This window comes from Erpetoichthys calabaricus, chromosome 4 (assembly GCF_900747795.2).
Source record: "Erpetoichthys calabaricus chromosome 4, fErpCal1.3, whole genome shotgun sequence".
Lineage (NCBI taxonomy): Eukaryota > Metazoa > Chordata > Cladistia > Polypteriformes > Polypteridae > Erpetoichthys > Erpetoichthys calabaricus.
The window spans coordinates 290,480,389-290,495,984 of NC_041397.2; the positions used below are offsets into that span (position 1 = coordinate 290,480,389).

At 40.5% G+C, this 15,596-nt stretch overlaps 1 protein-coding gene across 2 annotated transcripts in view; it reads left to right on the plus strand.

Annotated features, from left to right (window-relative positions):
• Nucleotides 1–362: 362 nt before the first annotated feature.
• The window catches only part of edar (ectodysplasin A receptor), a 169,126-nt gene continuing 153,892 nt past the window's right edge, over nt 363–15,596 (plus strand). For both annotated transcript variants that reach the window (XM_028800897.2, XM_028800898.2), the window contains exons 1-2: nt 363–426; nt 8,964–9,086. In XM_028800897.2, coding sequence (XP_028656730.1) covers nt 364–426; nt 8,964–9,086 — 186 coding nt within the window. In that variant the 5' untranslated portion in view covers nt 363. The remainder of the gene's footprint in view (nt 427–8,963; nt 9,087–15,596) is intronic.

Genomic DNA, 15,596 nt, shown 5'->3' on the forward strand with positions numbered 1-15,596 from the left:
TAGATTGACTGGCTCTGATCCACATTGTGAAACCATTTGCTTCATTATAGGGATGTAGAGGGTTGGCGTCTGTCATTGCACACAGTTGGACCGCAGTACACCACAGATTGTGGGAGATCTCCAGAGTGCTTAGATTAAAACCTGCATGAAAACAAAGAGAACGTGCAAACAGGCAATGATCTGACCTGGATTTGAATCCAAGCATAATGAGACAATGGCATAACAACGTAACATAACATGGTATTTTCAGGTACTTTCTTAAACAGTTCAGGGATGTGGAGGCCAAGAGCCAAGATCCACTCATCATCGTCATCATAAAAATAATAATTTAAAATAAAGTTTTTTTCTTTTTTAATCCAGCAGATGAAAGGAAGAATGATTTCCCAAGGAGAACACAAGCGATGTCATTTTTACTCTTTTTTACTGGTAAGTTGCCTTTTGTTAAAATGTTTGATTATATGAATTAGCAACTGTTTTTTATTTTACCTGTGTCGACTTTTGTTAACATAGTGAAGGGTATCGAACATACCGCACATTCATTTTTTATCAAAGCTGCTTTAATTCTATTCAGACATGCAGTGGGCCAGAAGCCAGTCCTGGCAGAGGTGGGCACCAGACAGGAAACAACTCATATGGGAGACACCTACAACTTTCTCATGACCAATTCAAAGTCACAAGTGATCATAACCTTCATGTACAGTATTTGGAGATGTGGGAGAAAAAACAGAACACCTACAGGAAAACTCCACATGGACAACAATCAAGAGCGTAATTCAAACTCAGAACACCGGATCCATGAAGTAGTTGCAAAAACCAATGTGCCTTCTTAACAACCCCATGTTAAACATACAGTAGACATGTCAGTTTTAGTGTTTCACGTAGAGTTGAGTTATGTGTTTGTTTGCTTTGTAGCTTCACACCTGCTCTTTATTAATAAAGTTGGCAATCCGTACACCTCATGACAAGCTGGGCTCCGAGCTGCTAGTCTAATAAATGGAGGAAATTAACAACTGACAGTAAACTATAATTAGCACTATATATTGTACATTTTCCCATACAGTGGATTCAGAAAGTGTGCACCTTTCTAAGTGATGCCCAATCCATTCTATTGGCCATTGGTGGACTCCAGTCAAGTTCTGGACACATCTCAATGAAGCTACAGAATTAAATCAAACAGGCAAATAAAGCAAATAGGATGCACCTCACCACATTTTGGAGAGCCACATTAAAGGGTTGGAATTCTTATATAAATGAATGATTTTAGTTTTTGATTTTTAATAAACTTTCTAAAAACAGATTCTCACTTTGTCATTATGTGTTATTGAGTGTAAATTGATGGCATGAAGAGGCCTTCCGAGTACTTTCTGAATCCATTGTACAGTATATACTGTAATTTACCAACTATGCTGCCAAAAGCTTCAGGCAGGATGGGCGTGAATGGTAGAGAAAGCATAATAATTCTTTGCATTTATATAGCACTTTTCTCATTACTCAAAGTGCTCAGCAAGTACAGGTTAAGGGCCTTGTTCAAGGGCCCAACAGAGCAGAGTACCAATTGGCATTTACAGGATTCAAACTGGCAACCTTCTGATTGCCAGCGCAGATCCCTAGCCTCAGAGTGTGCCTCAAGCAGACATGGTTTCCTACAACTATTTTACATTGGGATGGTATCACTGCAAGGCGACAATAAAAAACGGATAAACATAATGTGCACACATATTTTACAAACTGGTCAGGGAGGGCAGAAGATTATGAGGATTTAGAATGCTAAACAACAAAAATGGGAGCAATATCTAAGAAAGTACAGGAAAGTAGGTTGAAGTGGACATATGATGAGGATAGACAATGAATATATGATGGGAATGGGAATACTGGGGACGAGAAAGTGAGGAAGACCAACGCGGAGGTGGATGAATCAAGTCAAAGAAGATCTGAAGGAAAAGAGTTTGACTGGCAAAGAGGTGCAGAACCAAAAAGGTTGATCAAGTACATCAACTCCACATAGAAGTGGGAAAACATGAAGAGGAAGAAGAAGAACACTAAACAAAACAGTACAGAATAAAAAATACGTCATATTTCAGAAATATAATTTACACATAAACATTATGAGAAGTAGCATTGATTATATATCTAATTGTTTCATTGTAGTGTGATTTATAAAATTAAGAGGTTTTTCAATTGATGAACACAGATGTTTCAATGTAAGATTGTTCTGCTACTTAATCATGATGCTGTAGAGTGATGGCGTATTCCATGCTGATCAGCACTGTATTCTGTAACGATATTGACTCTATAAACCTACAGTATATCTTAAATTGGCTTGACAGCCGTACATTTTTATAATGTCTTAATATTTCCATGTTCCATCTTTGTATTTGAATTATTTTATTGTACAGCCAGCAAACTGCACAGTGGGAAAAAGAATGAACATACTAGATCAGAAAATGAAACAATGCCAGAGAACAGAAACAAGCCAAAACCAAAAATCAATCCCAAACCGAAATGCCAGATCCAGAACATAAACTGAAAATCATGGTCAAAAGCAGAAGTGAAAATTGAAGATCAGGGATAAATGACCAAGGAGTTTTATAGTGTTGTTATCCAAATCACGAATAGATGGTGATGGGACGAGACGATATTTAACGCGTCACAGCGGTGATGTTTGTAACTGTGATGAACAAAACAACCTGGAATGCTGCCTAGGCAGCAGAGCACACAATATGGTGGCATCTGAGGAAAACAAGATGGAGCATAATGATAATTATAACTTACAACTTAAATAGTGCAATGAAAAATTAGGAAGCTAGGCTGGAAATGTTCTATAAACTCTAAAGTCAATGTTCCCAAACTCAAACCCAGAGTAAGACTGACAGTGCAGATCTCTGCCCCATGCTCCCTTATCCAGTTTGGGGAGTCTCTTGAACCCAACACCATTGATAACGTAACTGAATGAGTGGACAGATGGGGACAAACCGCACACTGAGGAAGGGATGGTGCAAAGTACATTTATTTTGTGTGAAAAAGTCCAGTGCTCCATAGATCCATAAATAATTCTTAAAAGCTCTGAAAATCCAAGTGTTTAAAACCAGGCTAAAAATGAGAATTAAAACCAGCAACAGTCATTGGTACAAATGAGCCGAGCACAACTCCTTCCATGTCTCCCCAGCCCACCCATGGCTCACTCAACTGGTGGAGACTTAGCTGCCTCCGTCGGTATCTGTCAGACCACTCAGGATTGGTTGTCCTCTCGTCATCCTTCTCACTGAAGTAGTCATCCCTCGGATACCTGGAGAGGATGCCACCTCGATCGCACCCACACCTTGACACAATCAGTGAGTACAATCCATCCCTAGAGTGCCGATCCCTCGTGGGACCCCTGACCACACTGCCCTCTCTCTTCCACTAGCCGGCTGGCTCGTCCTCTTTCACTGCGCCAATGCCGCACTCTCGCTCTGCAGTCTCGCTTTCTTCTCTCTTTCCTTTTTTTACCCGGCTCCGTGGGTTCAGAGTCTCAATCACATGCTGCAGGAAGCCAATGAAGCAATTGAGAACGATAGCATCTTCATGTGTAGGTGCGTCTCGCCCCAACTACCTCATTAACTCCCCATGGTTCTGCCCACGGAGACTGAAACGGCCATATGGATTATTTATTTAAAAATGGCCATTCTTTTGGAGCTGCAATATCACAAAGACTATTTAATATTTGACGATAAATCTTTTTAACTCAATATCCATGTTCATTTCTTTATTGTTACAGGTTTTCTATTTTTCTTGTTCATCATCCATCTATTTTCTAAAACTGCTTATTCTATTATAGTAATAATAATAATTAATTTTATTTATAAGCTGCGGTGGGTTGGCACCCTGCCCGGGATTGCTTCCTGCCTTCTGCCCTGTGTTGGCTGTGATTGGCTCCAGCAGACCCCTGTGACCCTGTGTTCGGATTCAGCGGGTTGGAAAATGGATGGATGGATGGAATTTTATTTATAAGGCACTTTACATTTGTAGTAAACCTCAAAGTGCTACATAGAAAAAATTTAAACAATGACACAAGATAAAAACAAAGGCAATTTTGTTAGTATGCTTTCCTAAATAGAAAAGTCTTTAGCTGTTTTTTAAAACAGCCCACAGTCTGCTGTGTTCTCAGGTTCTGTGGTAGGGCGTTCCAGAGCCGTGGAGCAGCAACTGCAAAGGCTCGGTCACCCAAGATTGGTCACAGGATGAATGCAAGATGAATGTTTCTTGTAGTGGATTGTAATATAAGAAGTTCCTTAAAATTTTGCAGAACCATTTCCATGGATAGACTAGTGAGTGAGCAAACAAAGTTTGTATTCAATACGGAGGTGGATAGGGAGCCAGTGAAGTGACCGAAGGATTGGTGAAATGTGTTCATATTTCCACACCGTCATTAGGATCCCTGCAGCACTATTTTGGATTTGTTGTACCTTTTGAAGGCTCTTGTTGGGTATCCCGATGAGGAGTGCATTGCAATAGTCAACGCTGGAGAAGACAAAGGCATGAACCAGCTTTTCAGCATCACAAAGGGAGAGGCAAGGATGAAGTTTGGCTATGTTTCGAAGATGAAGGAATGCAATTTTATAATGGTGATGGATATGTGTATCAAATGACAAATTGGAGTCTAATTTGACACCCATATTAGTAACAGAAGGGGAGAAATTAATGGTATGGCCAGAAAAGGAAATACAATTTACGGGGGGTACCAATTAAAAGAGCTTCAGTTTTGGTACTGTTCAGCTTAAGAAAGGTCTTGGACATCCAAGCGTCAATCTCAGCCAAGCAGGAGGAAAGAATTGATGGAGGTGTAGAAGAAGTCGAATCCAGTCTCACATTACAACATATTACAACATAATTGGCTGCCAGAGCCTCTCCTGGCAGCATCCGGTGCATGACAAGAATGAACCCTGGACAGAATGCCACTCCATGGACTCACACTCATTCATACAGGACCAGTTTTCACCGATGAGCCTAAATTTTACATCTTTGACATGTGGTAGAAACTTAAGCACAAAGAGGAAAATCCAAAGATGAGGACCTCCAGACCAAAATGCCATCTGGTGGTCTTAGAGTCTTGAGTGACTATTTAGTGACCAATCAACACCCACTGAGTTGAGCAGCACTGTCCCACTGGATGTAGCTCCACTGTCACCTACAATCCTACTCATGTAATGCTCGCCTCATGCTAGTCCTTAATGGCTTCCTTTTCTCAATAGTGCCTTGTGAGAATTCCGTTCCAAATTCCCCAGGTACCAAAAAGAGCTGACTGTCTGTTGTTGACTATTGTCTTCCCACCAATGTGTTGAGTAAACAATCCCTGTTTAACTGTCCCCTATTCTCTAATATCCTGATGGCACCTTTCTCCACTGCAGTTAGGTTTTGAATTGTGAGGGACAGCTTCGTGTGGATTGCTTTTAGATTCAAGTTTAATTGAAAAAGTGATTCCCTGTTACTTTTGCTTTCATTAGTCCCTTGACCATGACTGGCAGAGCCATCACGTCATCAGACATGACGGTTAAACAGGACTACTTCATTCAATCTTCATTCCATAATGGATTTCACATTCTCAAGTTCCTTGGAGTAGATGGCTGAATTCTAACTAGGATTAATTTTTGTTAGGATTATTATTAATATTGATTATTGCTTATTATTATATTTTAAGTCAGGTTTGGTTTTTGGTTTTCACCTTTGCTTCTTATCTGATGTATTTTGCGCAGCCCTTTTATTCTTGTTTTTTTTTTTTTCCTTTTGCTTTCCTTTCAAATACATCTCTCCTAACGTTTATCAGCTCCTTGTTATTTATCTTACAATAATCCCTGGACGCCTATTAGTGTCCATAACACCTGCCAGCCAGACAACCCATCAGAAGAAGAAAAACATAGTAAATTAAACAAGATAGAGACATCAGAGAGTTGGGGTCACAGACAGGAATCCCTTGATTGATTGTCATAGAGAATAAGGGAAAAAAAAAAGCCTGGAATTAGTGGTCCATTAGGAGTGATGCATTTTGGGAGGCGGAGTCTGAGGGCCAAGAGGGTGTGATGTCAGAGCTCTTCAGTTATGACCTTTACACTTTAAGTATGGAAGCAAAAAGCACATTAGCTCCTGTGCCACACTCTCCTCCTTCCCCCCGCCCCCCTAAATCTCCTTAGGACAACTGCAGGACAAAATATTAAATGAATGTTGAATGCAAATTGAAATATTTTTCTTTTTTAAAAAGAGGCATTTTATTTAAACCTTCATTGTGATGGAATGTTTGGTAATATATTTGAAATGTTTCTACATTTAAGCATTGCTTAAAGTGTTCTTTTAAAAAAAAAAAAGGTATAACATTACTTTTCACTTTTCCTACGCTTTCCATATATCTAAGTTCTTTTACACATTTTATGCATTCCTGATCACTGACTGGCTTTGTTCACAGTGATGTCTGTCTGTGTCTTCAGTGCCTTCAGAAACTATTCAGACCCCTTCACTGTTTTGTGAAATTTTCTCTGTTGTAGTCTTGCTCTAAAATTGTCTAAATAATTTTTTTTCCGTCAATAAGCAACACTCAATACTTCAGAATGACAAAGACTTGATTTTAGAAACGACTGTAAATTTATTCAAAATAAAAATCTGAAATATTCCATTAACACAAGTTTTCAGATCCTTTGCTATGGCGCTTTAGTATGTTATTGATCATTACACTGAGATGTTTGGAGTCCACTGGCAGTCAGTTCCATTGATGGGACATGATTACGGATGGCACACACCTGTCTTTATGAGACCCCACAGGTGAAAAACAAACTGAGGTCAAATGAATTGCCTGCAGAGTTTAGAGGCAGGATTGTGACAAGGCACAGGTCTGAGGAAGGCTACAAAAAAAATCCTGCAGCATTGAAGGTTCCCAAGATCACAGTGGCCTCCAGAATAAGTCTGGAACAACCACACCTCTTCCTAGAGATGGTCAGCCGGCCAAACTAAGCAATCATGACAGAAAGACCTTGGTAAGTGAGGTGGCCAAGAACAGCATGGTCACTGTGGCTGACCCCCAGAGGCCTTGTGGAGATGGTGTAGTGGTTAAGATTTTGGACTTCAAACCCTGAGGTTGTGGGTTCAAATCCTGCTACTGGCATTGTGTGATCCTGAGCAAGTCACTTGACCTGCCTGTGCTCTAATTGTAATGCAATGCATGTAATGTTGTAAGCCAAATGGTGTAATGGTGTCAGCCAAATAAGTAAATGAAATAAAGATGGTAGGAACTTGAAAATGACAGCTACCACGGCAACGCTCCACTAATCCGGACTTTATGACAGAGATCCCAGATGACACTTGGCAAAAAGGCACATAAAGGACTCACAGATTGAGTGGAACAAGACTCTCTGGTTTTGGCCTCACTTCTAAGTGTCACATCTGAAGGAAGCCAGGCACTGCACATCACCAGTGCAATCCCATTCCAGCTGTAAAACATGGTGGTTCCAGCATCATGCTGTAGAGTTGTTTTCCAGTGGCAGGGACTGCAAGCTTAGATAGAGTTGAGGGAAAGCTGAACGGAGCAAACTAAAGAAAGATCCTCGATGAATACCTGCTCTGGAGCACTCTGGACCTCAAGTGACCCAGCCGTAGGTCAAACATAAACTCAAATCAAACATCTGTTGAGATGCCTGTAAGTAGCTGTCCACCAATGGTCTGACCAAGCTTGATTGGATCAACAGATAGGAGTAGCAGATGATCCCCAAATTCAGGTGTGTGAAGCTTGTTGGTCACACCCAAGAAGACTCCAGGCTGAAATCACAGTTAAAGGGGCTTCAGCTAAGTACTGAGTTAAAGGTCTGCGTACTTCTGTAAATGGGATATTTCAATTTTTAATTTTTACATTTGCAAACATTTCTAAAATATTGTTTTCAATTTGCCATTCCACCTTATTGAGTATTGCCTTATAGAAGAAAAAAGAAAAGAATTTAAACAATTTTAGCACAAGGTAGTAATAGGGCAAAATGTGTAAAAAAGTGAAGGGGTCTGAATACTTTCTAAAGGCACTGTGCAGGTGTGGAGATGATACCTGAAACAAAATGAATCACTCCACCTCAATGAATGTTGACACTTGTATCGGTATTGGAAAATGCTAGAAACGTATTAATTTTACTTGTACTCCCATCCCCTTCAGAAGCCTGATTGTTGACATGGTTACAAACCCTGATCACCATACCTCCATCGGGGCACCTGGGTACGCCAGCCGTATTGTTCTGCTTCTGCTGCTATGTCTGCAAACCTAAGAATTTTGCATTCATACGACTCATCAACTATTGTCTTCCATGGCAAAGTTAACTTCACGATGAACAAGGAATTCTGCGAGGTTTACCACAAGATCAGGTCCAGCCTAAGACTAGATGTAATCATAGCTTCTGATTTAGATCAACCTACATCTTCAAGTCCCGGGCAGCCCCCTTTACAGTCAGTTCCTTACTTGTAGACGGTTTCATTGGCGGTTGTCCCACTCTTACAAATGGGATGGTATTTGCAAATTAGGTGATTGGAGGCGGCAGGGCATTGGTGGTAGACCTCCTTTCTTCCAGGGTAATCGCCAATTGTTGTAACCTGGTTATGCCTGCAGGTGTAGTGAACTTGAGACAGACTGGTTATACAGCCGGTGAGGATGTGCTTTAACATTGCTGGGCTTTAAACAGAATGTCTTGAAGTGATGGCTGTTTTCTTTGTAGAATAATAATCTTTTGGAGGCAGCTGTGTGGTTTATGTTACCCATGACTTTAGAGTTTAGCATTGAAAAAATAATATAGAAAAACAAACCAAATATTATTTTGTGTGTGGTAGCCTCAATTACTTTGATTAATTGACACTCAATTCCATTTTAATCTGTTCACTAAATGGATGGACATCAAACCCCAGTGGTTACAGACCCGGGAACCAGAATGGGTATCCCTTTTTTAACCTGATTGTCCTTCTTGCAGGTCTCTATTATCCCTTTGGTGAAGGCAGAATATTCGAGTTGTGGAGAAAATGAGTACTACAATCAGACCACTGGAAGCTGTCATATCTGCCCTCAGTGCCAAGTTGGAGAGGAACCATATCTGGTAGGCAGCCTATGATGTGCACATTGGCAAGGTTTGAACCCCAAATGCCTTTACACTCAATATTACAACTATATGAAGGGTGGCATTTGTGTTTAGGAATATTGTGTTCTGACCGTACCATCAGAACACAAAGGACTTCATTATATAACAAGAAGGGTGATTAAGAAGAGTGGTATGATGGTTAGCATGAACAGTGTAACAGAAGATAATAGAACAAGATAAAGATTTGCAGCAGTAACTCTGTTTAATTGCATGGCTGGCTGGGCCAAAAATAAATGAACACAAAGGAAAAGAAACAATAGTTATCATCCGCAGTTAATGCTACGGTGCATGATCTCCATTGTTCACTAACACCGGTCCAAAAATTGAACATTGATGTCCAACATTGTAGGATTTTATATGCAGTGTGGATTGGAAGGGACAGGGCTCCCAAGAGGAAGGAAGAAGTGTCATCAGTGCTCTGGCTAGATGTCCTCATATCTAAGGGCAACAAAGGAGATGGTATTACTGATAGCGCCACCTCATAACTCGGAGGGGTATTACATTTTGATCCATTGTCCTGAAATGGGGTCCTATGCACACGTGTCTGACATTAGATAGATGGACATTGGCCCACCTGACTGGGTACTAGTGTAGGTTGGACTGGTTTCCCTTCTAGGGATAGACTGTCATATGCACATCTTACTGCTAGAGTAGACTTCTCCTACCAGCAACCTTCTAATGGACATCTGGCTTCAGAAAATGAATGGAGTCAAACAACAGAAATACAAGTAGTATTTTGCTCTTGAATTTCAACTTTATTGCCAGGCACCATAGTTGCTAGGAACTTCTCTCTGTGTTACATCAACAAAGTTCATAGAATTAAGCAACAACAATATACATATTGTGCATCTCAAAAATTAGAATATCATGAGAAAATCATTTGTTTTCATAATGTATTTAAAAAATCTAAACTTTTATACATACTAAATTCATTACACATAAAGTGAAATATTTCATGCCTTTTTTTGTTTAAATGTTGATGATTAAAGGAGATAGCTCATAAAAATCAGAACTCCAGTATCTCGAATTATTAGAATATTACCTACGATTGATCAAAAAAGGATTCACAACACAGAAATGTTCAGCTTCTGAAAATTTTGTTAATTTATACAGTCATGAATTACTGCATCAGTGCGGCGTAGCATGGATGCGATCGGCTTGTGGCACTGCTGAGGTATTATTGAAGCCCAGTTTGCTTTGATAGTGGCCTTCAGCTCGTCTGTATTTTTGGGTCAGATGTGTCTCATCTTCTTCTTGATAATACCCCACAGATTCTCTATGGAGTTCAGGTCAGACGAGTTGGCTGGCCAATCAAGCACAGTAATGCCATGGTCAGCAAACCATTTAGTAGTAGTTTTGGCACTGTGGGCAGGTGCTAAGTCCTGCTGGAAAAGGAAATCAGCATCTCCATGAAGCTTGTCAGCCGATAGGAGCATGAAGTGCTCTAAAATCTATTGGAAGACGGCTATGTTGACTTTTTACTTGATAAAACACAATGGACCAACACCAGCTGTTGACATGGCGCCCCAAATCATCACAAAATGTGGAAATTTCACACTGGAATTCAAACACCTTGAATTCTGTGCCTCTCCACTGTTACTCTTCCAGACTTTAGGTCATTGATTTCCAAATGAAATGCAAAATTTATTTTCATCTGAAAAGAGGACTGTGGGCCACTGTGCAAGAGTCGAGTTATTTTTTTCCTTAAAACCGTTAAGACCCTTCAGACGTTGCCTCTGGTTCAGGAGTGGCTTGATATTAAGAATGCGACAGTTGCACCGCTTTTCCTGAAGACGTCTGTGTGTGGTGGCTCTTGAGGGACTACCATCAGCCTCAGTCCACTCCTTGTGAAGCTCTCCCAAGGTCCTGAATCGACTTTTCTTGACAATTCTCTCAAGGCTACAGTCATCCCTGTTGTGTGTGCACATTTTCCTACCACACTTTATCCTTCCAGTTGACATTCCATTAATATGCTTGGATACAGCACTCTGCAAACAGCCAGCCTTTTCAGCAATGACCTTCTGTGGCTTACCTTCCTTGTGGAGGGTGTCGATGATCGTTTTCTGTCAAGTCAGTAGTTTCCTCATGATTGTGGTTGCGTGTACTGACCAAGACCGAGAGATATACAGTATTTATATAAATGACTAGCAATTTATTCAAACTCAAAATGAGATAATCTAATAATTTAAGAAACGGGATTTTGATTTTCATGAGCTATCTGCCATAATCATCAACATTTAAACAAAAAAGGCCTGAAATATTTCACTTTACATGTAATGAATATAGCATATATGAAGGTTTACCTTGTTGAAATAAATTACAAAATCAAATGACCTTTTTTCATGATATTCTAATTTTTTGAGGTGCAACTTTACATACCACCATCCCAACCGTATATACAGTATATATAAAACAATATAGCAAAACAGAATTGCACTCCCAACCAGTAATATATTAAACATAAATTATACTGAATGAAGGGGAATAGACATCAGGAAGAGAGATGAATCCAAGACTGTGTTTCACTGGAGTGACTGCAGGCCGGGTCAGGTCAGGTTGGGGAGCATGCACTGGTACAGTGTGTTTCCTCAACCACCACACAACAAAACACCTTGCGATCCCAGTTGGAAACCCACCAGGCAGACACGTGGACCAGTCCCACCCTCCAGAAATGACCATCTATCTGCTTCAACCAGGTGTTACGTGGGCATCCCCTTGGCCTGGCCCAGCCACTCGGGTCCCCAACAATGAGGATCCTGCATGCTGGATCATCCTCGGGGAATCGCACCACATGGCTGTAGTGGTAGTGCCATAACTGACGCTTCCTCACAATGCAGGTAATGTACCTCATTCAGGGATCAGTGAGCAACTGTTCATTCAGCACAAAGTCAAACCAGTGGTACCCAAGGATTCTCCAAAGAGACACAGAACCGAGTGACTGCCGTAAGAATGAAACTATTTCTATGTTTAGTTGTTCTTGCTCCTAATGAACCCTTGATGGCAACAACTGAAAGAGATAGCTGCCTGGGTGAATGTAGTCTTTGATTATATTTCAGTCTCGTTTATTGACCCACAATATATTCAGAAATTCAATGGAGTCCAGTTTCAGGCCTACAATCGTCTTTGCTGTTTAATAATAGTAAAAATAATATATTTTATTTATATAGCACCTTTCCCATGCTCAACACGCTGCAGTTTGTGTTTCGAGTGAGCACGTGCACTACCGTATCAGACTGTTATGTTGAAAGCTTTGAACGATGACATGATAAAACTGTACGAGAACTGATTGGGACTGATTAAACTTTACAAGGTTGATAGAGAAGAAACATCCACTGCTGAGCTTTTTTGATAAGAACCATTCTGTTTTAAATTTAAAGGATTATATCCTTCTGGGGACCTGGGTTCGCATCCCGGGTCCTCCCTGCGTGGAGTTTGCATGTTCTCCCCGTGTCTGCGTGGGTTTCCTCCGGGCGCTCCGGTTTCCTCCCACAGTCCAAAGACATGCAGGTTAGGTGGATTGGCGATTCTAAATTGGCCCTAGTGTGTGCTTGGTGTGTGGGTGTGTTTGTGTGTGTCCTGCGGTGGGTTGGCACCCTGCCCGGGATTGGTTCCCTGCCTTGTGCCCTGTGTTGGCTGGGATTGGCTCCAGCAGACCCCCGTGACCCTGTGTTCGGATTCGGCGGGTTGGAAAATGGATGGATGGATGGATGATTCTATCCTGTTGACAGTGGCATCATTCATAACTAGAGGAGTAGGACGCGAGGAGTGTCTCCTAAATCCACAATCATATCTACTGTTTTCAAGGAATTTAATTTCAGATTGTTGAAGTTGCACCAAGTGGCCTGTCGATCCACGTCCCTTCCAATAGGGCTTCTCATTCACATCTGTGATCAGGCCAGTCCAGTTGATATGTTCAGCAAACTTCATGATGGGTCACTGGAGGAGCAGTCATTGGTGTACGGAGTGTCTATCAAGAGTCAAGGCAAGAAGTCTAACTAAGCAAGAAGTTTAAATTAAATTCAATTTCGGTAGCACATCAGACGGTGAAATCTGCCAATGCAAACTATCTAATGACACTTAATTCACTGGAAAGTGCTGCTTCATTTAACAACTTCAGAAAGCAAATGTGGCCTGAAGTTCTCACAGGGAGCCTTCTAAAATGATTATTTTTGTTAACAGCTGCTTGGGAGGCACACATAAAAGCCGGCTGCTATTTCTGCCCTTCTTCCCCTTTGGGCTTTAAATGCGAGAGAAATGAAAAGCAATTATGTCAGTAAGTAATGTTTCAGCTTGGGGTTATTATTAAAAAGAAAAAAAATAGAACTCCTGCTTTGTCTTACTGGAGTCAAGAGTCGCATCAATCATCCCACTGGCTGGTTTGATTGAAATTCTTCAACACTCGTAATGATGGAAGGTGAACGGAGGGCTCCCTGCTGTTTTACTTATACCATTTGTGAGCCACGGCCCCAGAGTTGCATTGCGTGGGGTTTGGAATGTTATATTATGTCACCTCATGTTATTTTTCTATGCCCTTTCGTCATTTATGTAATCTTAATGAGTACGTACTTCTCCCCATGGAACGTGTCAATGACCTGTTGTCATGAAGTTGGATATTTTTATATTTTCGCTACACTGGATGTGTATTGGGAGATGGCTACCCTTCTGTTTTATAGAGCTGAATCCCATTAATTCATCAGTTTGTCAATTAAAAATATTTTTGTAATTGTAATTTTATTTTTAGATCTTACTGCAACGCCAGATTGTTTTATCTGGGCACTGCCATTTTACACATACAGCATTTGTTTACTGTCACTAGGTGGTTGCTTTATTGTGACAATATGTGGTGTCATCATTGGGACAGTTTAAAGGTTTGCCTACATAGCTTCCCAGTTGTCCAAGATTCTGGATGAACAACAGAAACTTTTTTCATGGTGTTAGCTGTGTGTGTTTCACTCTTTCGAATGTGAAATTTAGTTTGTTTCTTCATTTAAGTTTTTCGGCTTAATTATCACAATATCTGACATTTCTTACCTGTGGCAGAACACCTTTATTTAAACTTGGGTGGCCATAATTCATGGGAGACTTCTGTATTTCAACCCCATTTAAAAGAAATAATTAAAATATTCAAAAAATTTAGATTTAACTAATTTCTTATTTAACTAATTCTAAATTGTAGCACATGGATGTTTGCTACTGTGATCTAATCTCAAGTGTAACCAAGGAGCTGTGAAGGCTTCAAAAACCTTCAGGGGAGCTGGCCAGAATCCCACCAGAGGACGTGCACCAGAAGCCAGTACAGCTTCCACTGACCACACTTTCACTCCATCCTCAAGGGTCAGTGCTGGGGCCACTGCTATTTTTAGTATATATGAATGATTTGGATAGAATTATAAATAACAAGCTGGTTAAGTTTGAAGATGCTATCAAGTTAGGTGGATTGGCAGATAATCTCAAATCCGTTGAATCATCACAGAGGGACTTAGACAGCATACTGGCTTGGACAGATTTGTGGCAGATGAAATTTAATGTCGGTAAATATAAAGTATTACACATAGGAAGTAAAAATGTTAGATTTAAATACACAATTGGGGGGTCTGAAGCTGGTAAGCACCCCTTTATGAGTAGAACCACAGAGATGCCATTTTTTAATATGATGTCTTGAACATTTATGAATCTGCCAAAGAAACTGAATGCTGGAAGATATTATTTTATGAACCTCATCTAATGAGAAGAACCTGGGAATCATATTGGACTCATCCTACTCTATATCCAGGCAGAGTACAGAAGCCATTAAGAAAGCTAACAGAATGTCAGGTTATATAGCGCCCTGATGTGTGGAGTACAAGTCACAGGAGGTTCTGCTCAAGCTTTATAACACACTGGCGAGGCCTCATCTGGAGTACTGGGTGCAGTTTGGGTCTCCAGGCTACAAAAACAACATAGCAGCACTAGAAAAGGTCCAGAGAAGAGCGACTAGGCTGATTCCAGGGATACAGGGGATGAGTTATAAGGAAAGATTAGAAGAGCTGAGCCTTTACAGTTTGAGCATAAAGAAGATTAAGAGGAGACATGACTGAAGTGTTTATATTATAAAGGGAATTAGTCCAGTGGGTCAAGTCAGTTACTTTAAAATGAGATAAAGTTAAAGTTTAAAAGGAGTTGTTAAAGGTACATTTTGCATAAATGTTAGGAAGGTTTTGTTCACCCAGAGAGTCATAAACACATGAAATAAGTTACCAAGTAGGGTGGTGGACAGAAGGACTTTAGGGATCTTCAAATGTCAACTTGATGTTATTTTGGAGAAATTAAAAAAAGAGAGACAAGTGGAGAAAATAAAGGATTGGGGCACCACCAGGTGAATCTCAAATATCTAAAGGATTTGATCACCAGGAACGTGATCAAAATCAAGGCAGGCAGTGGTTTGTAAGAATAAAAGGAAAGAGATCAAGATACCAAAACCAGAGGGCA